This window comes from Scyliorhinus canicula, chromosome 3 (assembly GCF_902713615.1).
Source record: "Scyliorhinus canicula chromosome 3, sScyCan1.1, whole genome shotgun sequence".
NCBI classification, from domain to species: Eukaryota; Metazoa; Chordata; class Chondrichthyes; order Carcharhiniformes; family Scyliorhinidae; genus Scyliorhinus; species Scyliorhinus canicula.
This window is the reverse complement of record NC_052148.1, coordinates 111,293,897-111,317,918: the sequence shown is the minus strand read 5'-3', so window position 1 is coordinate 111,317,918 and position 24,022 is coordinate 111,293,897. Positions and strand designations below refer to the sequence as shown.

The 24,022-nt window shown below is 47.1% G+C and overlaps 1 protein-coding gene across 3 annotated transcripts in view; it reads left to right on the top strand.

Moving 5' to 3' along the window:
- The window catches only part of zdhhc2 (zinc finger DHHC-type palmitoyltransferase 2), a 188,960-nt gene that overhangs the window by 67,469 nt on the left and 97,469 nt on the right, over positions 1 to 24,022 (top strand). For all 3 annotated transcript variants that reach the window (XM_038791110.1, XM_038791111.1, XM_038791112.1), the window contains exons 2-3: positions 8,232 to 8,258; positions 10,046 to 10,140. In XM_038791110.1, coding sequence (XP_038647038.1) covers positions 8,232 to 8,258; positions 10,046 to 10,140 — 122 coding nt within the window. The remainder of the gene's footprint in view (positions 1 to 8,231; positions 8,259 to 10,045; positions 10,141 to 24,022) is intronic.

The window sequence follows — 24,022 nt, the reverse complement described above, 5'->3', positions numbered from 1 at the left end:
CCACATCATGGCCTCCTTTCCAACAGTAGTTTAAAATCACAGCGAGAATTCAATTGGTAATTCCCAGATATATTTTCACCAACAAGACTTGTCAGACAGCACTTACTCAATATTTGATCACTGATGCTCAGTTTAGGTTCCACCAGGTCCACTCAGCTCCTGACCTTCTTGGTCCTATCATGGACAAAAGAGCTGAATTCAAAAGGTGAGGTGAGAGTGACTGCCATTGCCATCAAGGCAGCATTTGACCTCGTGTGGCATCAAGTAGCCTAACAAAACTGGAGTCAGTGGGAATCAGAGGAAAAACTCTCCACTGGTTGGAGTCATTCCTAGCACAAAGGAAGATTGTGTGGTTTTTCAAGGTCTGTCATCTCAATCCCAGGACACTGCAGCAGAAGTTCCTCAGGGTTGTGTCCTAGGCCGAACCATCTTTAGCTGCTTCATCAATGACCTTCCTTTCATCATGTGGTTATAAGTGCGGTTGTTTGCTGATGATTGCACAGTGTTCAGTGTTGGGAAGTTGTTGGTTACAGAACAGTATCTCTTAGAGAAATCCTCATACTTTTCAGTACTTTTCTGTAAGTCTTTATTAGTAAATAGAACTATTTACACATGTACAGTAAAGAGTACATACTAGGAGCTATCTCCGTGTTTCGGTCTTTATTCGTCTCAACTCAATACCACACTGACACCTAGATCATGTCTTCTTACATCGCCGTGTGTTTGCTACTGTACTCAGTCCCATTTTAACCCTGTATGTGCCAGACTCTTATACTACATCAGTACCATTTGCAATTCCTCAGGTACTGAGGCAGTCTCTGTCCATAAGCAGTAAGGTCTGGACAACAATAATGGCAAGTCACAGTGGCATTATCACTGCATTCCCCACTATCAACATCCTGGAGATTACCATTGACTAGCCATACAAATACTGTGGCTACAAAAGCAGGTCAGAGGCTGGGAAATGTGTGGGAAGTAACTCACCTGCTGACTCCCCATAGTCAGCCCATTATCTACAAGGCACAAGTTAGGAGTGTGATGGAATACTCTCCACTTGCCTGGATGATTGCAGCTCCAACAACACTCAAGAAGGTTGGAACCATCCAGGACAAAGCAGTCCACTTGATTGATCCTTCTTTCAATTTGTAGTCATTCAGATAATAATCTGTCTTCCTGTTTTTGCTACCAAGCAGATAACTTCACATTTATCCACAGGATGCTACATCTGCCATGGCAATACTGTCCTCTTGTCCAAAAGCGTAGGCAGGGTTACTGGGTTACGGCGATAGGGTCGAAGCATGGACTTAGGTAGGGTGCTCTTTCAAAGGGCCGGTGCATACTTGATGGGCCGAACGCCTCCTGCACAGCAGGGATTCTATGATTCTATATCCTGTCACATTATTCAAATGTGAATGTTCAACAGGGCCACAGTGTACTTCAGTCCTGCCTCAACGCACTTACAGTGCGGATCACAGAACTCAAAATTTCAGTTTCGACAGCTTCTAAGAAAGTGTGACTCCAGATCAAAAAACTTGCAGAAAAGTACTGCTTGGAACTCAGTCCTGTGATATCCTTGGGCGCAAACAGCGCTACCACATTGAGTGTGAGTTACTATAAAATGTAGAGAAGGCGGCACCGACAACGAACAACAATTTAAAGAGATGAAATCTGGATGTCATAAGCTGATGAATTTTAATAGTATAGAGTTTTTTTAAAAAAGAGGATTTGTTTGAAGAACGTTACAAAGACATTACTGTCCTTCACAACAAATATTCTGACATGAAAGTGTAAGTGCGGTTATTGCTTTACGTCTCAGTGCATTTCATCGGAGAGCTGGTTCTTCCTTCTATCCTGCTTCCACCTTTACAAACTTGGGCCATGCTGGTTGAAAAAAAATAATTAATTTAAAATCATTATGAATGTAGAAGTGGGACTTCCTGTGATAGTGATGTGCTAAGCGGATGCACATGAGGTGGGTTTCCTCCCAGCCAGAATCAAATAGGCACTTTTAGGCGGATTTTTCCCGAAAAGTCGAAAGCAAAGTAACCTCAACGGAGGAAAGAAAATGATCTCGAAAAGAAATGCCAGAAAACGGGAGCTTGAGGGGTCGAAGAGATAGTAGAAAGTGCATGAACAGCAAGCGGACAAACCTGCGGATCCACGAGGCGAAGGGGCCCGGCCACCCAAGAGAGAGGGAGACCATCGACCCGAGCATCAACCTCCATGAAAGAGGTGATCAGAATTGATTGTCACTCTGGAAGCAGAAGTTAAAAGGTTGGTGGCGGTCCAAGGGAACTTAAAGGGGAACGTCGAGGACCAGGAAAGCAGATCCTGATGACAGAATGTTCGGATTGTGGGCTTGCCGAAAAACTTCGAGGGTAGAGACCCGACAGGCTACATCACCCAAATGCTGGGCAACCTAGTCGGGAGGGACAGCTTTCCCAACCCCTCAGAACTTCACAGGGCACACAGGCCGCTCAGACCGAAGCCCAAGGCGGGGGAGCAGCCAAGAGTGATCATCGTGCCGAGGGAACAAGATGGCGCCGCAAGCAACCACTTTGGAGGGTCCCTAAACAAAGGGAAACCCCGGAATGCAAGGGCGCACCCACGTGGCATACACATATTTGCCGGCCATGTTGGGAGCCCCATGAGGGTCCCGGCCTCATGGTGAGAATGGTGAACGCGGCCATTGTAGACGGCCCGCTAACAAAAGGAAACCCCGCAGTGCAGGGGCTCATGCAGCAGGAACGTATGGTTGATCCTGCAGGAAAGAGGGGACAGAAACTCCCCACCAGGACTATCACCTGGAATGTCAAGGGATTCAACGGCCTGGTGAAACGATCCAGTGTCTTTGCCCACTCAAGAAGTCTGAAAGCCGACATAATCTTCCTGCAGGAGACATACCTGAGGGAGAGGAGCCAACTGCGGGTAACAAAGGGCTGGATGGGACAGATGTACCATTCATGTTACGGGACGAGGGCTAGGGGAGTAGCCATATTGATTAGCAAGAGGTCGAGGTTCACTGAGACAGACGGTTACGGGCCAAGGGGGACGGTACGTCATGGTCAGCGGGGTTCTGGACGGGGCACCGGTGGTTCTGGTGAATGTGGACGGTGAGAAGGAATTCTTGTTCTTTTCGCCGGTGCACAAGGTGTACACCCGGATTGACTTCTTTGCAGTGGGGAAATCGGTGCTTCCAGGAATAGCAACGGTGGAATATTCAGCGATAGTCATCTTCGGCCACGCTCCACATTACATGGATATGAGGTTGGAGACGGGCCGTGCCCAGTGCCCCACATGGAGGCTGGACACGGACCTCTTGGCCGACAAAGCCTCCTGCCAAAAGAACATCACAGGCCATAGAGTACATTACTAATGACAAGAACGGGGAGGTCTCACCTTTCACATTCTGGGAGGCACTGAAGGCTGTGATTAGGGGAAAAATTATACCCAAAAGGCACGTAGAGACAGGGAAGAGAGGGCGGCCAGGCAACAACTGATCCACTCCATCCTGGAGGTCGACAGAAAATATTCCGATGCCCCGACCGTAGGGCTGCTGGCGGAGAATAAAAAACTGTAAATGGACTTTAACCTGCTATCTGAGGGGTAGATAGTATTGAGGAAACAGGCGGGCTGCTGAAGGACTTGGACAGGCTAGGAGAGTGGGCAAAGAAGTGGCAGATGGAAACAGCTAAGTCTTGCACGATTATTGCCACAGAAAAGAGGAGCGGAGCTCAGCACTAGGACACCAAGCAGGCCAGCAGCACGGTTTGATTCCCGTACCAGCCTCCCCGGACAGGCGCCGGAATGTGGCAACTAGGGGCTTTTCACAGTAAATTCATTGAAGCCTACTCGTGACAATAAGCGATTTTCATTTTCATTTCACCCAGAATGGAAAAGGGGGCTACCAACAAGGGGACAGGGAGGGGAGAATGTATGTTAAGAAATATGTATGTAAATAAGAAACTGTGCAACATGTAAATACCAGGTACACCATTTGTGAAAAGTATTGTTCTGTAAAATTGAAAAACGCTAATAAAACATTTTTTTAAATGATGTGTTCTGTACTCCCAAACATATCTAGCATTCTACTTCATAGTTAGGTGAGTAATGTACAAAGCAATCCTAGTACGCATTTAAGAGATGATGTGCAAGCAACAGGGTAATACGGTAGTTAAGGATAATAGGGCAGGGGCAGTGTATGAATATGGGGAAAAAGCCAGCAGGATTCTGGCGCACCAGCTGCGGAAACAGGAGGCAGCGAGAGAGATTGGGAAAGTGAGAGATACAGGGGAGAAGGTGGTTCTGGATTCAGCGGGGGTGAACAACCTGTTTTATAGTAAATTGTATAAATCGGAACCCCCAGCCGGGGAGGAGGGTATGAAGCGATTCTTCGGGGGGCTGGAGTTCCCAAGGATAGATGAGGAGTTGGTGGAGGATTTGGGAGTCCCAATTGGGCTTGGGGAGGTTATAGACAGGTAGGGGGCGATGCAATCGGGTAAAGTCCCGGAACCAGACAGGTACCTGGCTGAGTTCTTTAAAAAGTTTTCCGGGCTGTTGGGGCCACTCCTGGTAAAGGCTTTTAATGAGTCAAAAGAGCTGGGAGTGCCCCCCCCCCAACGTTATCGGAGGCATTGATTTCCCTTATTTTGAAACGGGATAAGGATCTGGAGTGGTTCGTATAGGCCAGTCTCCCTGTTAAATGTGGATGCGAAGTTGCTGGCAAAGATCTTGGCCACACGCATAGAGGATTGTGTTCCGGGGGTAATAGGGGAGGACCAGATGGGATTTGTTAAGGGATGACACCTGATGTCCAACATTTGGAGGCTCCTAAATGTAATAATGATGCCTGCGGAAGGGCCCGAGGTCGAGGTGGTGATGGCCATGGATGTAGAAAAGGCCTTTGATCAGGTGGAGTGAAATGTCCTTGGAAGGTTTGGGTTTGGACAGGGATTTGTGGATTGGGTCTGGGTGCTATATCAGGCACCGGTGGCGAATATAAGGACAAACCGGGTTCGATCAGAATATTTTAGCCTGTGCTGGAGGACAAGACAGGGGCGTCCACTTTCCCCACTACTGTTTACCCTGGCCATTGAGCCTTTGGCAATTGCTCTGAGAGCATTGAACATTTTGCTGGGGATAGTGAGGGGGGGGGGGGGGGTGGTGCCACATACGGTCTCACTCTATGCGGACGATTTGCTCCTTTATATACCAGACTCGTTGGGGGGAAATCACAGGAATTATGGGATTACTGGAGGAATTTGGTCGGTTCTCAGGTTACAAACTGAATATGGGCAAGAGTGAGGTTTTACGCTCCAGACAAAGGGGCAAGAGAGGAGACTGAGGGAATTGCCATTCAAAGTGGTGGGAGGGAGTTTTAGGTACCTGGGGATTCTAGTGGCAAAGGACTGGGGTCAGCTTCATAGCTAAATTTGGACAGGTTGATTCAGCAAATGAAAGGGGGCTTCCGTAGGTGGGACAAGCTCCCGCTGTCACTGGCGGGGAGGGTACAAACTGTGAAAATGACAGTCCTCCCGAGATTGCTGTTTGTGTTTCAATGCCTTCATCCCTAAGGCATTTCTTAGGAAGGTGAATGCAGTGATCTCAGGTTTCATATGGGCCAGGAAAGCCCCGAGTGTCAAGAAGGTTCTTCTTGAGCGGGGGCGCGGGGAGGGGGGCTTGGCCCTTGCAACCTTTATTAATTACTACTAGGCGGCTAATATATCGATGGTTAGGAAATAGGTAGTGGGGCAGGGGCCGGCGTGGGAGCGTGGAGGCAGCTTCTTGCAAGGGCACGAGTCTGAAGGCTTTGTTAACAGCACTCTGCCGTTAATCCTGAATCCTGAGATTCATCAGGATGTTGTCTGGGATGGAGCACTTGAGCTATGAAGAAAGGCTGGATAGGCTTGGGCTGTTTTCATTGAAGCAGACAAGGCTGAGACGAGACCTGATTGAGGTATATAAGATCATAGGGCTATGGGCAGGGTGGATAGAAAGTAGCTGTTCCTTTTCATTGATGGATCAATAATGAGGGGGGCATCATTTTAAGGTGGAACGCAGGAGGTTAATGGGGGATTTGAGGAAAGATCTTTTCACCCAGAGGATGGTGGGAGTCTGGAATACACTGCCTGTGAGGGTAGTAGAGGCTGGAAACTTCACAGCCTTTAAAAGGTATGTGGATGAGCACTTGCAATGTCACAACATTCAAGGCTATGGGCCAAGTGCTAAAAGTGGGATTAGTGTAGATTTAGTGAAGTATCATTGATGCAGACTCCATAGAATCATAGAAAAGTTGCAGCACAGAAGGAGCCCATTTGGCCCCTCTTATCCATGCCAGCCCAAGGACACCCAGGTGCCCTTTCTAATCCTAACTTCCTGCACCGGTCCATAGCCTTGTAGCTAACAGCTCTTAAGGTGCAGATCTAACATTATATCCTTATTTTTATATTCTATACTTCTGCCAATGAAGGAGAATGTTCCAACCTTGTCTACTTGAACTGCTGCTTTTAGGGACCTGTATATTTGTGTGCCAAGATCTCTCATTTTATGTACCCCTCTTAGTATATTTCCATTTATTATGTACGCCCTATAGCTGTTTGACCTTCCTAAATACATGACCTCACACTTCTGTGAGTTAAATTCTATCTGCCACTCTATCGCCCACTCCACCAGTCCATTTATATCGTTTTAGAGATTATAGCTATCCTCTACACCACTCGGCCAATCATTGTGTCGTCTGCAAATTGCCCAATTGTGCCCCCCACGTTCATGTCCAAATCATTTATATATAACACAAACAGTAAGGGTCCCAATACTGAGCCCTGTGGAACACCACTTGAAACAACTTTCCATTTGCAAGGGCAGCCATCGACCCTGTTTCCTGTTACCAAGGCACCTTTTTACCCAGTTTGCCACAGTGCCCCGTATCCCATGGGCATTTACTCTTTACTCGATGTGCTGAAGGGCCTCTTCTATACTCTATGACTCTAATCCATTCGCTGGAACACAGGTTGGGCATTTAAATATGATAATAAGGCTAATTGCCTTCTGTTCTCAACTCATGTTAGCTGCATTTCCCAGGCCTCTGGAAACCGAGCAGCAGCAAAGAGATGAGAAGGGTTGAATCCATAATGCAAATGCCTGTGCAACACTACTTGTGAGCCAGGAGGAGTAGGAGTGAGTCCTCCTGGTTCAACAAGCTATCAGTAAATTGGTTACTTGTTTGCTTTCTTCCCCCTCCCACTAAATCTACCTGAACTCCTCAGCTTTGGCATTTTGAAGCAGGTTTCTCCCGCGGCACGACCCCCCTCCACCCCCCCCCCCCCCCCCCCCCCCCCCCCCCCCCCCCCCCACTCTAATCAGTCCCGACTGCGTGAGGTTGAGGGGCTGAGGTTACAATCAGATCAGCCATGATCATGTTGAATGTCAGAGCACACTCAAGGAGCTGAGTGGCCTCCTCCTACTCTACCTGGTTTGTACGTATGATGCATTTAGGTCTAAATGCTAATCAGCTTTCTTTGATTGTAACTCTCTTTCATCTCACAAGTAAATTAACAGTTCACAGCACAATTGTTTATAACCTGGTATCTTCAACACCTTTCTGCAGCTTTAGGAGGCTCCGAGACTATTCATTGTAAACTCGGAGACTACTGCCGTTGTCTCCAAGCTTAAATGCCATGCATCTTCTTTTCAGTAAAACAATCTCAGTCTTCCTTTGATTTCTAAAAAAGAAACCACCCAGTCAGGGAGATAGCAGAACAGCTTACATGATCCCTTTCATTTACCCTAAATTAAAAACTACAGTCCCAACATATAATAACCTGAAAAATCTCATAATCGTCCCACCAGCTAAGAACCACACGCATTTGGGAAGCCTATTCTTCCAAGTTTCCTGACCTCACAATGCACAACTCTACTGCCTGAACAGAGAACTTGCCTTCAGACAAACATCCATGCCTATAAATCTCCAGCTATAAAGTTGGCAGAGGAGGAAGAAATGCATAACTAAAACAATGGGTTTAGCCTTCAACCCAGGTTGGGAACCCGACTTCACACCTCCAGGAACTTGCAGCACAATTGACTTGCCAGCTGAGGGGTGAGGATAAACAGCAGGACATTTGGGAGATACCTTGTTCAATAAAGAAGCCCTAAATGATAGACACAATACATGCATATTTTATAATCTGTTTTGTCTTTTTAATAATCTATCTCTTTTTTTCATTTTGTGACAGTGTCCATGAAAAATATTGGAGAAAAAGGTAGGTGTTCAGTTCCCAATTATTTGTCATGCAAGACTGTAGAATATAAAAAGCTATCTCTGAATTTAACTTGAAACATCAGGCAGGAAGGGGGTGAATTTAGGTCAGACAATTATTAACCTCCCCAATGGATTTATATTTTCTTTTTAATACAATAATAACATTGTAAGCAATTCAAAACTGACACATTCCCAACAGATGTGTTTAGTTAAAATCAGGACTGATATTCTGAGCTGTATTATTTCATTAATTAATTTACAATTAGAGCTCATAGATGCTTATTCAACTGCAACATGTTAATTCCCATTTATGTTCTTAAGATCCTCGCCTTAAGGAATCAAAGCTGCTCAAAAGGCTTTTGGGAATACAATGTCACTGTCTAAAAATTGTATGATAGGTACTCAGAAATGTTTCAAAACTATCCAGAACATTGTTCAATCTATGTCATCTTCTCAACCAGTACACCAGCATCCAGGGACGTTCCTCAGGGAAATTTTGAGTTGTTCAGTATTTACGTGAATTTATAATTACCTTTATTATACTCATGCTCACTGAATAGCACGGAGGGGAAATCTTCTCTCATGTAGGTAAACAAGTCCACATTTCAGGAAAACGTAAAGTCCCTAATCCAGAAATTCTGACAGCTCTGGATGTGTGGCAGGTGGTGTCACTCTGTAGCCTTGCTAACCCTGTCTGAAAACCCAATACTGCAGCAATTAAGGATGGGTGTATCGTACATGAGGAGAGAGAATTGTTATCAGTGTCAACTAACATAGAAGCCAGCAGTTGTGTGGTAATAGGGTCGAGGGAACAGTAAGGTGAATCTAATGGACAAAATGAGCTTGGAGAGGGCATATGGGGTAATAGAAGAAAAACTGGAGAAAGGTGCAAGTTCTGGATTGGAGATGATCCATAGAGGAAAATGCAGTGGTAAGGAAATTGAGGGACTTTTTTTCCCGGCGTGGACACAAAAGGAAGTAGGGTTGGGAGGGGAGTGTGTGATGCAGCTGGAAAGTGATAGAAGGAAGTGATCAATCCTGTGATTGACACATGAGACGACAACGTGAAGGGAATGGATCTGGAGAGTTTCAATGAAGGATTAAGGGAGAATCGGAAGACTGGGAATCTCATTGAAACATACAACATTCTAAAGCAGTTTGACAGGGTAAATAGTGAGAGGTTGTTTCCCCTGGCTGAGGAACCAAGAACACTGGGATACAGTCTTGGGATAACAGAACAATCATTTAGGACTGAGATAAGAAGTCATTTCTTATGGTTGCGGTGTATTCTTTTTTTTAGAGGGCAGTCGTGGTATAGAGGAAGTATTTGGTTGGGGGGTAGGATGTGAGCTCAATTCAGGGTTGAGGGAATGTGGAAGAATGATTACCACACTTTAGGTGAGGGGCAAGGATTGAGAAGGTGGGGCCTTCATGAATAACTTCAGCCGGTACAGGAATTGAACCCACACTGTTGGTCTTGTTCTACATCACAAACTAGCTGTCCAGCCAACCGGCCCCCAGGTGTGATGACCCTCAGGTTAAACCACCAACAGTCACCTCTTCCCCCTCAAGTAGAAAGCAGCCTTTGGTCATCTGGGAATATGACGACTTTATTTTACTTTTTTTTTACCTGAACGCGCTCTGTTACAAATTGATTTTGTTTTTATTCATCATCAGAATTAATCTTGACCTTTCTGGATAGTTTACCTAAAAGACCTGCTTAATCATCTAGATATGTATTTTATTAAACAAACTGAATCATGTTTGTGTTTCTTTTGTTTCTTCTAGTTGTCTGCCTTGTATTTTATCATTTGCTTTTCATCATGTTCTTGTGGTCATACTGGAAAACCATCTTTACAAAGCCAATGAATCCGAGCAAAGAGGTAAGCATGAGGAGAAAACAATGTGGGAGGGGGGATTTTCAGTTTGCCGGCAATGGGATCTTCTGGGCCTGCTTCAGTTGATGGGATTTCCCATTGAATCCACCACCTGCCACCGGCAGGAAAGGAAGACCCCGCTGCTGAGAACGGTCAGAAAATCCCCCCCCCCCCATATCCTTTGTAAAATTTTGCATATTAACATAACTTTGTCATGTTTTTCGCTATTTAAATTAAAGAGTAAAGAAAAAAAAATTGTTCTTCATATGCTTGCCTTTTCGTCGGTTTTTATGCTGCATCCAATCGTGATGCCAGTAATATGCTGAAGAATGGTTGTTACTGCAATTCTGAAATTCCAACTTTTAGCTTTGTCGCACTTTATGATACAGCATTGAATACAATCTATAGCTATCCACTATTACCATGGACTTTTAGATTAGTTGCAGTTCATTAGTACATATATTTTCTATGAAGTTAGTTGTCTGCTCAGTTCACTGAGTGTTTTTATTATTTTCCCTGGGGCGCATGGAACAGTGCCTCAATGTAAATATTGTTCTATGATAAGAGACTCTCCCTTTTTGCACCAAATTTTCCACAAGAAATATGAGTAGGAGTAGACCATGTGGTGCTTTGTACCTGTTCCGTTATTCAGTATGATCATAAAGAACAAAGAAAATTACAGCACAGGAACAGGCCCTTCGGCCCTCCCAGCCTGCGCCGATCCAGATCCTATATCTAAACCTGTCGCCTATTTTCCAAGGATCTACTTCCCTCTGTTCCCCGCCCATTCATTTATCTGTCTAGATGCATCTTAAATTATGCTATCGTACCCGCCTCTACCACCTCCGCTGGCAAGGCGTTCCAGGACTCATCCATTTACCGTATAGTCCACTCTTGAATTCGATCTTCTAAAATGCATCTCCTCGCATTTGCCTGGATTGAACTCCATCTGCCATTTCTCTGCCCAACTCTTCAATCTATCTATATTTTGCTGTATTCTCTGACAGTCCTCCTTGCTATCTGCAACTCCACTAATCTTAGTATGATCTGCAAACTTGCTAATCAGACCACCTATACCTTTGTCCAGATCATTTATGTATATCACAAACAACAGTGGTCCGAGCACGGATCCCTGTTGAACACCACTTGTCACCTTTCTCCATTTTGAGATATTCCCTTCCACCACTACTCTCTGTCTCCTGTTGCCCAGCCAGTTCTTTATCCATCTAGCTAGTACACCCTGAACCCCATACGACTTCACTTTTTCCATCAATCTGCCATGGGAAACTTTATCAAACACCTTACTGAAGTCCATGTATATGACATCTACCCTCATCAATTAACTTTGTCACTTCTTCAAAGAATACTATTAGGTTTGTAAGACATGACCTTCCCTGCACAAAACCATGCTGCCTATCACTGATAAGTCTATTTTCTTCCAAATGTGAATAGATCCTATCCATCAGTATCTTCTCCAACAGTTTGCCTACCACTGACGTCAAGCTCACAGGTCTATAATTCCCTGGATTGTCCCTGCTACCCTTCTTAAACGAAGAGACAACATTAGCAATTAGCATGGAGATCATGGCTGATCTTCGACCTCAACTCATCTTTCCTGCCCATTTCCCAACTCCCTCAATTCCCTTTCCATTTCCTGTGGGAAAACCTTTGATCATTCCTAGGATACTGTTCCACAGCGGTGGTTGTTGTCAAAAAGTTTCCCAAATTGGCATTTCATGATGTGAACCTGAATTGTGCATTTAACTGTCTATTCAATTGCATGTAGCCTCACAGCCAGGTCAGATCCTGCCATTACCTGAGTGTGAACCTGCAGAGCAATCAGGAGGAGAAACACTAACAGATTTTTGACAGCCTATCTCAGGAACATGGAAATGTATTGTGAGATTACCTAATTAGCGCAGACCAAGGATCATTCTGGAACTTTCCTGGGTCAGCGACTCACAGTCTTACCATATTGGCTGTCAAGGGAAGCTACTTTTTCTATGTCATGGCATTGCAAATTTAATGGGTATGGTAATGTGGGGTGTCTTTCCATTTTTTACAAGATCAGAAGACACAGCCAGTGATAGTAAATCCCAGCAGTGGGAGTCCCCATATCCTGGCTGTCATCGGTAGAATGCCTATTCAGAGCAATGTACCTTTCAAAGAGAAAATAAGCACTGCTAGACCTGGGTCTTGGGAATAAGAGATAGACGAAGTGGGATCAAGTGTTAGTAGAAGAACATTTAGGGGATAGTGATTATGGTATCATATGTTCAGGTTGGCTATGGAAAAGGACAAAAAAAAGTTCAGTGGAAGAATAACTAACTGGAGGGAAGGCTAACTTGAATGCCATAAAACTTAATCAGGCCCCAATAAATTGGATTCAATGGTTGACAGGATAAATAGTGGCTGAACAATGTTTGAACTTCAATTAAGAGATTGTTTGGGCTCAGTCAATGCACATTTCCACAAAGGAGAAAGGTAGGCAAGCAAATCCCGAGTTTGGTGAATGACAAAAGAGATTAAGGTGAAGAAGAAAAGATGTGCTTATGACAAATAAGCACATCTTTTCTTCTTCATCTTAATCACTTTTGGAGAAAATACAATTGAAGACCAGGCTGAAACAGAAGGATCAGAGGGGAAGTGAAAAGCAAATAAGAGAAGCTAAGAGAAAGTATAAAAGAAACTGGTAGTTAACATAACCACAAAGTCTTCTGTAGGCATATAAGTACTAAAACAAAATAGTAAGAGGAGGAGAGGAGCTAATTAGGGACTGCAAAGGAGATTTACACATGGAGGTAGGAGACATAGATGGGGTGTGAAGTTAAACTGTCTTTACCAAGGTCTGGTGAAAAAAGAGGTAATTAAGACACTTGAAGGGTCTAAAATTGGTAAGGAGGAGATACTAGATAGGCTATCTGTACTTAAAAGTTGATAATGCATCAGGTTTGATGAGGTGAATCCAAGGATACGGAGAGAAATGAGAGCAAACATTGTAGAGGCACTGACCATAAATTTTCAGTCTTCCTTACACTCAGGAGTGGTACCAGGGGGACTGGGGAATTGCATTTATCATACCCCTGTTCAAAAAACAGTGGACCGGATTCTTTGCCGCCCACTGCCGGTGGCAGAGTTTCTGATGCAGCAGAGAATCGGGCATTGGGAAAAAAACAGGATTGCAGCAGGCGCCAATCCATTTCTGATGCCCCGGCCTCCAGCTGGCGGCAAGATTGAGATTCGTGCCCAAGCACCAGTGAGAGGATGCAAATGGATCTTAATGACCCATTTGCATCCACTTAGCTGGCCAGGCACCATATTCTCTGGGCCTATGTGATTTTCCAACCCACTGGGCCTGGAATCACATGGGTGGGGTTCATTCCAGATATTTCCAAGTGTGGCCCTGGTGTGGTGGACCTCCTTAAGGAGGTTGCCCCCAAAGTCCACCCATCATCCCCACAATGCAACACCTGCCTCCCCCAGAGACCCTGTTGATAAAGAGTCTCCCCAGAAACCTCCTAAATAGGGAAATATCCCGCTAAATAGAGAGACCTCCACAGGGATCCCCTAAATAAGAGACCCCCACAGAGACAGCTAAATAGGGAAACCACCCACGGCCCCCCCCAGAAATAGAAGGCTGTCAGAAAGCCCCCTCAGTAAACAGGCCCCTGTCTGGAAGATTGACAGCAGTCCATAAGGTATAGGAGAAGAATTAGGCCATTCGGCCCATCGACCTGCTCCAACATTCGATCACGGCTGATATGTTCCTCATTCCCATCCTCCTGCCTTCTCCCCTTAACCCCTGATCTACTTATTATTCTGGAAATCCCTTTATGAATCAAGGATTCCAGATTTGTGCTTGAGGTGCTGTTACCTTCAGGGCTACAGACCAAGAGCTAGAAGGTGGAATTTGGCAGAATAATTCTACTTAGACAGAACATCAGAACTAGGAACAGGAGTAGGCAATTTAGCCTCTCGAGCCTGCTCCACCGTTCAATACGATCATGGTTGATCTCCTGGCCTTAACTCCACTGCCTGCCCGTTCTCCATAACCTTTCAACCCATTATCAATTTAAAATCTGTCTAACTCCTCAAATTTACTCACTGTTCCAGCACCCACCACACTCTGGGGTAGGGAATTCCACAGATTCACAACCCTTTGTCAGAAGTAGTTTCTTCTCAACTCTGTTTTAAATTTGCTGCCTCGTATCCTGAAACTATGACCTCTCGTTCTAAAATGCCCCATAAAAGGAAGCATCCGCTCCACATTTACTTTATCCATAACGTTTGTCACCTTATATACCTCAATTTGACCTCCCCTCATTCTTCTAAACTCCAGAGAGTATGGGCCTAAACTGTTCAATCTCACTTCATGAGACAAACCCCTCAGACGGGATTCACAATTTCACAAACTAAGGGTGCGATTGTCTGATGTTGTAGTGAGTGGTGTTGCTCGTTCTGGGTGAGTGTGCTTAACACTCAATTTGGCTCTGTTTCGTTCGTTAGCTTTGGAGTCGCCAGGTATCGTTAAGATACCGCCACACGTTTCAAGGTCAAGTTCAAAGCAATAAATCCATACACCAATTAATAAGTTCAAACAAGACACGTTTATTATATTACAGTAATCTACTAATCATGCATATAAAACTATAAGACTAGGCTAATCCTACCACTAATAGGCCAAATACTTATCTGGATAAGGGGACTGCCGGATCAGGGAACAACGGCTTCTAGCTTTGTCCTGGGTCCGCAGGCTTCCAGTAGTTATGGACTACAGGGGGTCAGGGGTGTCTACTCTCGTAGCGTGCGTTGTGACTTACTTGTTGGCATCTGCTGTCCAGGCCTCTCCTTCTCAAGGTTCTTCTGCTGCAATGGTGTTCTGCTGGGAGGACTGGCTGGTCAAGGAGAGGCTGGCAGAGAGAGAGAGCTGGGGTCGCGGTCTCTGTCTTATACTCCTCTCAGGGTCTTGCGCCCACCTGGGCGGACCCTCTATACTCTCGCGACCCAATCGATTGATTTGAATTCCCCAATAACGGGCAGTACCTCGATCACTGGGGCGGTTCTTGGGACTTATTGTTTTGGGCTCCTCTGGCGCCAAAGGGTCTGGCCTTCCATAGAATGTATTGATCTGTGTTTAACTTGTTTCCATTGTATCTGGGGATCTCCCGGTATCGCCTCATTAGTATGCTAACTGTTTTCTTTTACAGTGCTGTCTGGTTTCTGCAGCATTCAGAACTGGTTTCTGCAGTAGCTAGAATACACAAGTGCTTTGCAAGCTGCTTGCTTTTGCAACATGTCCATTTTCCCTGCATTCCTTGCAATCTTCCATTTTGTGTTGGGCAGTGGTCACCCCAGGTGGCTACAGTGGGAACAGCCGCGAGCCTCCTGGCTCTCGGCCCAGTGAAGCCGGCAACGCGATTCAGTGTTAATTGGGCCATTTGACAAGGGCCCACAGGCTTCTCGCCGCAAATGAAGGCTCGCCAGCCAATTAGTCAGCACCACGCTTGCTAGCCCCACCCGCCCCCGCTAACAAGGTCAAGCAGTACTTTTTTAAAAAAGGAATTTAGAGTGCCCAATTCATTTTTTCCAATTAAGAGGCAATTTAGTGTGATCAATCCACCTACCCTACACATCTTTGGGTTGTGGGGCCGAAACCCATGCAAATTGGTGGATAATGTGCAAACTCCACACGGACGGTGACCCAGAGCCGGGATCAAACCTGGGACCTTGGCGTCATGAGGCAGTAGTGCTAACCATTGCATCACCCTAGAGATGAGCAGCACCCAAGCAGTACTTGCTCAGTCAACCCCAGTCAGCTCACAAGACCGAGGAGACCAGCTCCAAGATTCGGAGATGCTCACCTGGGGAGGCTGCTAGATGCCGTGGAGGCTAGGAGGAATGTCCTGTTCCCTCGAGTGTCCCAGAGGGTCAGCCACAGGGCAGTTAGTGCCCCTGCAACGGTGTGGTGGCGTTTGTGAAAGCCGGGAGTGTGACTTGGAGGACTGCCCTCCAGTGCTGGAAAAGGTCAATGACTTACACCGGGCAGCACAAGTGAGTAGACGCCAAAGACCCCTCCCCCCCCCCTCCCAAGAACTTTCCGGTCCCAAACAAGCATCCACCCCTGCCCCAACTCTCCATGCAACCCCCAACCCTCCCACCATTACCCCTTCCTTCATGCTCCCAACCCTCCCTTCACCCCTCTCCTTTCAACGCCCCAACCCTCCCTTCACCTCCTCCTCCTGCCCCCACCACTGTGAACCATGCTTGTGGCTAACAATGCCGTCTCTGTGTATCCTCAGGAAAAGCGCTCTGAGAATCGCCGTGGGAGGGCCCCCAGACTGGCGATGGGGTGCCAGACATAAGAATCCACACCTCATTCTAGGAACGGGCCCTGGAGGTGACTGGGGGGGCCGAGGTCAGAAGGGTCACCCCTGTGGATGTTTGCGGATGCCGCAGAGGTGATGAACCACCTGAGGTGATGCTCCAGCCGAAGGACCTGTCAAATGTCACATTTTGACTTACAGACTGACCCATCCTGGGCTGACCCACTGACCACAAGTCCTCCAGCCGACGGCACCAGTCCATCTAGGGTGGCGCACACTCCAACCTCCCAGGAGACAACCTCAGAGGGAGCTCCAAGGAAGACATGATCGAGTCGTCATAGCTGTCACCCCCACCCTCCACCAGCGCAGATACACGCACCTCAGTGGGGAATGTTAGTGGTCAGGCTTCTGGGGCACAATCTGGTGAGCACCACACTGTTACTGATGTACATCAGGTGGAGGCAGGAACCCCCAGACGAGACAGCAGTCGGAGGGCTGCTGGAACTCAGGACCCAGCTGGGTCCCAGCCCGATGCTGAGCGGAAGAGGTATTCCTGGAGCTGCTGGAGATGAAAGGGAGCAGTCAGGACATTCAGAGGGAGATGTCAGTAACACTGTAGCAGATTCATGGCTGATTGGAGGAGGCCCAGAGGCTACAGGCCACAGGAGATGTCATGGTAATGCGTGGCACCAAGGCCAACATTGCTAGGGTGACAATCACAGTGGAGAGCCTCGTGCATGTTGTCGGCACCATTAATGAAGGTGTCCAAGGTGCACGCAGTCGGTGAGGGCCATGGCTGAGGGTCTCGGCAGGATGGCTGCCCCGTTGGGGGATGTTACTCAGTACCAGGCCGACCTTGATGAGGTTCTGCAGGTCGTATCCTGCTCTCAGATGGGAATGGCCAAGGCACTGCGGAGCTTGTCCCAGTCACTGAGGAGCTTCTCCGAGGGTGTCGACAAGATGGTGCAGACATTGGGGAGCCATCAGGGCTGGCAGTGCCAGATGATGCAGGAGCAGTCAGGGCTTGAACCAGCTGCCCCTCCAACCCAAGGTGACCCCAGGGCCCACTCGGGAGGAGGGGCAACCAAGAACCGTCCCATGGCATGGCGACAGTGACCACCAGCTCCCCTGACTTCCACCCCTCTGAAGTCAGCACACGGGACAGGGTGACAGGACTGTGTATTTGCCACCAACAAGTGAGCCGCGGCCTTCCGGCCTCAGAGCCCCCAGAGGACACCCGCCAGGGGCATTGAAGGCCATGGGACGAGGTAATTGGTTGGCTGCCTCCACCTCTGATGTGCATCCTGGGGACACACCTAGATGTACCGCTAGAGCTAGAAGGGCAAAGATTTTGATTTGATTTATTGCTGTCACATGTATTGTCATGTGAGAGTACCTTTAAGAAATGGGTGTTTATAAATGGGTGTGTATATAAATATCTGTAGTGAGAGTACCTTTAAGAAATGGGTGTTTATTACTGCAGTGATGTCAGAGTGGGTGGAACTGGGATGTCTGTCAGCTTTTTACTTTCATTTCAGGCTGTTTGCTGCTGGGTGTGTTTTAGTTTCGTTTTCAGATCTGGATAGCTGCAGTCACAGCCAGAAGGGGTATTAGTCTCTCCCTCTATCTGTAATCTAAAGAATGTAAATCGATCCTTTAGTGATTTAAAACTAATAACTGCTCTCGGTCGTGACTTTAACCTGATGTACTTCTGTTGAAGGTTATGTTTTTAAGTCTTATGGATGTTAAAAGGAAAGTTTAAAGGATTACTTAGTGTTGTATTCTTTGGGGGTTGTATTTGAATTAATGGTTGCTAAGATATTCACTGTATGTTTTAAACAGGTTAACTTGAGTTCATAGAATAAACATTGTTTTGCTTTAAAAAAATGCTTTTCCATTTCTGCTGTACCAAACCTGCAGAGTGGGCCGTGTGCTCCCCATACCACAATCTATTAAAAGTTGTGGGTCAGGTGAACGCCTTGATACACTTTGGGGTTCTCTAAACCCTGGCCCATAACAGTATTAGCATACAGTGAAGAGTATTGTTTCTTGCATGCTATACAGGCAATGCATACCGTACATAGGGAAGGAAAGGGAGACTGCAGAATATAATGTTACAGTCATGCTAAGGTGTAGAGCAAAGATCAACTTAATATGAGGTAGGTCCATTCAAACGTCTGATGACAGCAGGGAAGATGCTGTTACTGAGTTGGTTGGTACGTGACCTCAAACTTTTGTATATTTTTCCTGACGGAAGAAAGTGGATGAGAATATGTCCAGGGTGAGTGGGTCCTTAATTATGCTGGCTGCCTTTCTGAGGCAGCGGGAATTGTAGGCAAAGTCAATGGATGGGAGGCTGGTTTACGTGATGGACTGGGCTACATTCACAACCGTTTGTAGTTTCCTGCGTTCTTGAGCAGAGCAGGCTCCATACCAAGCTGTGATACAACCAGAAAGAATGCTTTCTATGGTGTATCTGTAGAAGTTGGTGAGGGTCGTAGCTGACATGCCACATTTCCTCAGTCTTCTGAGAAAGTAGAGTCGTTGGTGGGCTTTCTTAACTATAGTGTCGGCATGGGGGGACCAGGATAGGGTGTTGGTGATCTGTACACCTAAAAACCTGAAGCTCTCGACCCTTTCTACTTCGTTCCCATTGATGTAGACAGGGGCATGTTCTCCACTACGCTTCCTGAAGCTGATGACAATCTGCTTAGTATTGTTGACATTGAGGGAGAGATTATTATCGTTGCACCAGTTCACCAGATTCTCTATCTCATTCCTGTACTCTGTCTCGTTATTGTTTGAAATCTGACCCACTACGGTGGTGTCATCAGAAAATTTGAAATTGATTTGGAGGGCACAGGGAATGGGGGGATGGGGTGGAGGAGGTATGTAGGGGGGGAAGGCGGGCAGCACCATCAGGAGAGTGGGAAATTGTAAAACACAATAAACACCCTTCTTACAACCAGTATGATGCCTCTGTCACTTTCTTCCGCAATGCAGGCCGACCTCCGAACCTTTGGCCCATATCTCCAGTCATCCTCCCTCGTCCCATAGCACTCACCCATCCTCCGGCCATGGACATGTCCCCAGGTCTGTGTCCCATCCCCTGGCTGTTTGGATATTGGCTGCTGCGTGTGTGATGTTGCCTCCCGCAGTTTTCAGGCACAGTGTCCAGGCATCAAGGTATGATTAGGATGCTGGGCAATGACTCCCACATACTACATGGCCCATCCACTCACAGGAATCACTTGGGTTGTATGAAGTACTCACTTAACCATGATTATCACCTCCCTATAAGCAATAGCCTTCAGCCGCACGGCAATAGGCCTCGGCAGTCGGTGGGGATTCTGGGTGGTCGGTGGGGAAGATGGACAGGGACAAGGGTTGCCCCGGAATGGGTACACACGATCCAAGTGTTGGCATGGTGGTGCCATGTGTGGTTGCCCCCTGGTTTCCCCCCAGCGGTCCCCCGCACCCTCCGATGGCAGCCCATCACTGCTGAGTGTCCCCCAGCCGCAGGCCTGTTGCAATTCGAGCGAGAGCGTAACAAAGCCGGAGAATCATGACCTAAATGTTTTTGAAAAATAAAGTTACTTTACCCAATGAAAATTTTTTCCTATTAAGGGAAATATAGCATGCAAACATATTTGGGTTGTGGGATTAGACCCACGCAGATACATTGAGAATGTGCAAACTTCACAAGGACAGTGACCCGGAGCCGGGATTGAACCTGCGTCCTCAGCTTGTGAGGCAGCAGTGCTAAGAAACTATGTGTTGATGCCGGGACTGAATCAGTGTTCTTCCACCACAACTAAATTGGCGCCGCCGCAGAGCAATTCATGAGCCTTTCATGGGCTAGCACTAGTAGAACTTGAGCGATTCAATGAAAAATTGTGTCCGATTCACCAGGGTCGAGATTGACAGTCAGAAGGCTGTAAGCTGCAGCTGCATGTTAGCACACCACTCCCCACATACATTCATTCCAGCCAAGGTGAAGTCAGCACAGAGAGCGGCACACTGGTTTGCGGACACCGAGTGGAGGCCTTACTGGACGCTGTGGAGGAGAGGTGGGCTACCCTGTTTCCTGGGGTGGGAAGGAGGCTGCCACCCGCCACCGTACACTGGGCCTGAGGCACAGGTGGCAGAGGCCGTGTGTGCCATGTGCCCCACTGCCAGGACCAGACAGCAGTGCAGGAAGAAGCTGCACAACCTCCTCAGGGTGGCCCGGGTGAGTAGGCAGCACCATGCCCCTGGCATCGACCCCTGTCCCACACACCCGTAAATCCCCCCCCCACCCCCCCCCACCCAGAGGGCGACTGAACCCTACCTGTCGGCAATGTGCGCGCACCCCACCTTGCACCACATGCAGCGCCCATACTGCCCACCATGGCTGGGCGCCCCTGCAGAGCGATCCAGGCACCTGAAGTGCATCTTCAGGATGCTGATGCATTGCTTGATCAGGCCCCTGATCGCTGCTTGGGCGTCGCAGTAGTGGGTTGCTGCCTGGGTCGGTTAGTGGCCTCCGGATAGGCGTCATCAGACTCGATCGCAGCAGATAACCCCTGTTGCCCAGTAACCAACACCTCACCTGGGTGTGTGCCTTGAAGGTGTCAGGAACCGTCGAGTGTGCCGGAATGAAGGCGCCGTGAACGCTGCCCAGGTATCGGGCACAGACGAAATTGGGTACTCTGACCACAAAATTGTTGCTATATTTATCTGGTTATAAATATGGCAGTCAATATGGTCACCTTCCTTAATCCTAATTACGTTTGCTCTAGATTCGCCAGGTATGTTTCAATACCGCCACAAGGTTCAAACCCGAATACTGATCAAAGAGCCAATCCACCAGTTAGTTAGTTCAAAGTCAATGCTATTTATTTACACACACAGTAATATCTACGCATGCACAAAATTCTACAAACTAAACTATCTCTAATGCTAACGCCTATACTTAACTTCGGGTGCCCACTCAGTCAGAGGAACAATGGCCGTTGTTCGGATCTGAGGTTGTTGGGTTTGAAGAGGTACAGGACAACAGCGAGCTTTGACCTTGGACTTGCTTCTGGTGCAGCTGGTGGACGTCTCTCCACTTTGAGAGCCGAGTCCAAGAGAGCAATTCTCTCTTGGGGCCTTCTTCTTATACCTGAAAGGGCTTCGCGCGCTTTTGGGCAGGCCTTGAACTTGGCCCCAATTAATTGGGCTGTATCTTGATCACTCGTATTGATCTTAACCAATAAATGAGTGGGTGCCCTGATGGCTGGACGTGTCCTAGGTGGCCGTTGGCCTTGCTTTGTTTACGCTTTTGGTTTGGGGAACTGGCGACGCGATGTCTGGGGCTAGATCGGTTGCTTGAGTGTCTTTCCTTTGTTCCCGGAGATGGGCCATCAATTTGTTAACTGACCTACAGTTTCAGTTTTGTCTGGGAGCTGCCTTCTCAATACGCATACAGGCTCTGTGCCTGCTTGCTTTCTTAACATTGTCCATATTTCCCGATAGTCATTGCGATCATCCATTTTGTATTCAGGAAGTGGCCATCCCAGATGGCTACACTCCCTCCTTGTGATCCTCAACGCGAAGCATGAAGGATCAAATTACTGCATCTTCTTCGTTCTCCTCCTAAGTTGGGCACCCATAAGCAAGGACAGGCCCTACACTACTCTGTCCTATGAATTGAAACTTTTACCTAAATTACTTTATGTACATACATCATTATAAAATTCTACAGGGCGCTTTGACATTCAGGCATGCATTACAAAATAAAAAACTGGAACCTCTAACTATCTTTAACTAAACTATTCTCAATCAACCAAAAGAATCTACAACATTTTAAACTGTACAATAGCAGCAACACAGGTCTCTCTGGCTTAGCAGTCAAGCACAGACTTTTACATTTCTTGTATTAGAACAAACAAACACACTAAAAAAAACGGATGCACTTTAATTCACTTAAAGGGGTTGGGGGGTTTGTTGAAGTCCGAAAATAGGGGATCTGAATGTGTATACCGGAGTGCAGGAGGCTTTCCTCTGCCATTTCCTGAGTCTTAGGGTCTGAACGACACTGCAGAGTATCGCAAGTACTAATAGTGCTTCTACAGTGTAGGACAGGGAATACCAAGCTATGAACTTGCCACACCAGGTCGGTGTATCGGTTACTATCTCGGGGTACAGTGTATGGCAGGGATGGGAAACATTCACGGCCCGCGTGGTAGGGATCAGGGGGGTAGCATCCACGCGCAACTGGAGGGATCCCGCTAAGATCCAACTGTAGAGCATGATGGTTGTCTTCATCTTTTCTTCTTCTTTCGTCTTCTTGAGGCTTCTGTGATTCCGGAGTTCTATGGACACGAGCATAATTTCTGTTATTATCTTGTTTAAGATCTTGTATGTATGTCTGTCTGTCCTTTATTGCCAATTACTCGTTATAATTGGCACCATCTGTGACTGCCTCATTTTTAAAAAAAAAACAAATCTTTGGGACAAGACATCCGAGAAAAAATACTGACACAGTGCGAGCGCCCCGCAGCCTGTACGATCTACCATCCCAGTGTTTGAGGATGTAAATAGCATTTGCAAGCAACCTAAGGGTCGCCATAAACAAACAGAAGAGTTTTGAAAGAAAAATGCCAAAATGGGGTTCGTATAGGCGGTAAGAATGGGTGGAATCCCCGGGTAGGACGGTGACCAGTGCCGAATGTGCTCTACCCGAGTGTAGCTGACCAGGAGGTTCTCGGGCAGGGCAGGGACCAGTGCCGTTACTCCACAGCCTGAGTGACCGGACAAGAACGGTAAGAGTGTGGTCATCGTGGTGGTTGCATTTATGCTATCTCCTGCCTTCGAAGCAGAAGAGCAGTTATGAGCGGTTGTCTGTGGACAAAATTACTTTAACTGCCAGTGGGCATTAAAGGAATGGTGGCGTGGGGCCATGAAAACATTAAGTGAACAAACAACATTCAACATTGACAGTAACAAACATTTAAAAACAACCAACTAACATAACAAAATCGTGCAGGTTCCATCAGAAAGGACACCGTAAATCTCCATTGGTTCCTTTTTACCATCATCTGGACATCTCAGTGCTCTAAAGCGAACAGAGTCACAAAGGGATTCGTTTGGTGGGAGTCAGACTCTAAGTCATCATCTTCTCCCCTTTGCCATACTCTTCACTGGAGTAGTCGTGCTAAAGCTGTGTGCGGCGAATTGGGGTCCATCTCATTATTCTGGATGAGCCTGAACGAATTGTCTCGGTGCCAGTATTTTGTATCGAGGTTGGAGGTGCTAGGGGGCAATCCATAATTGTTGGGCGGTGGGTTTGGATTAGGGGCTTTAATATACGTCATTTCAAAGGGGTCGCTGGAATCATGTTCGGAGTTGCTGGGAGTGGGGCCTGGTGCAGGGGTGTAATCGTAGCGTGGTGTGCTGGGGCTGTCGCTATCGCTTTCGGTTGGGGGAAGGGAGAGACGGAGTCGTACCTCTGGGGGCAGAGTCGAAGTCGTGTCTGAGGATGGCTGGACAGGTTGGGGGAGGGTAGGAAAAGGTCGTTCGTTGGCGGGCGTGTTCATCTG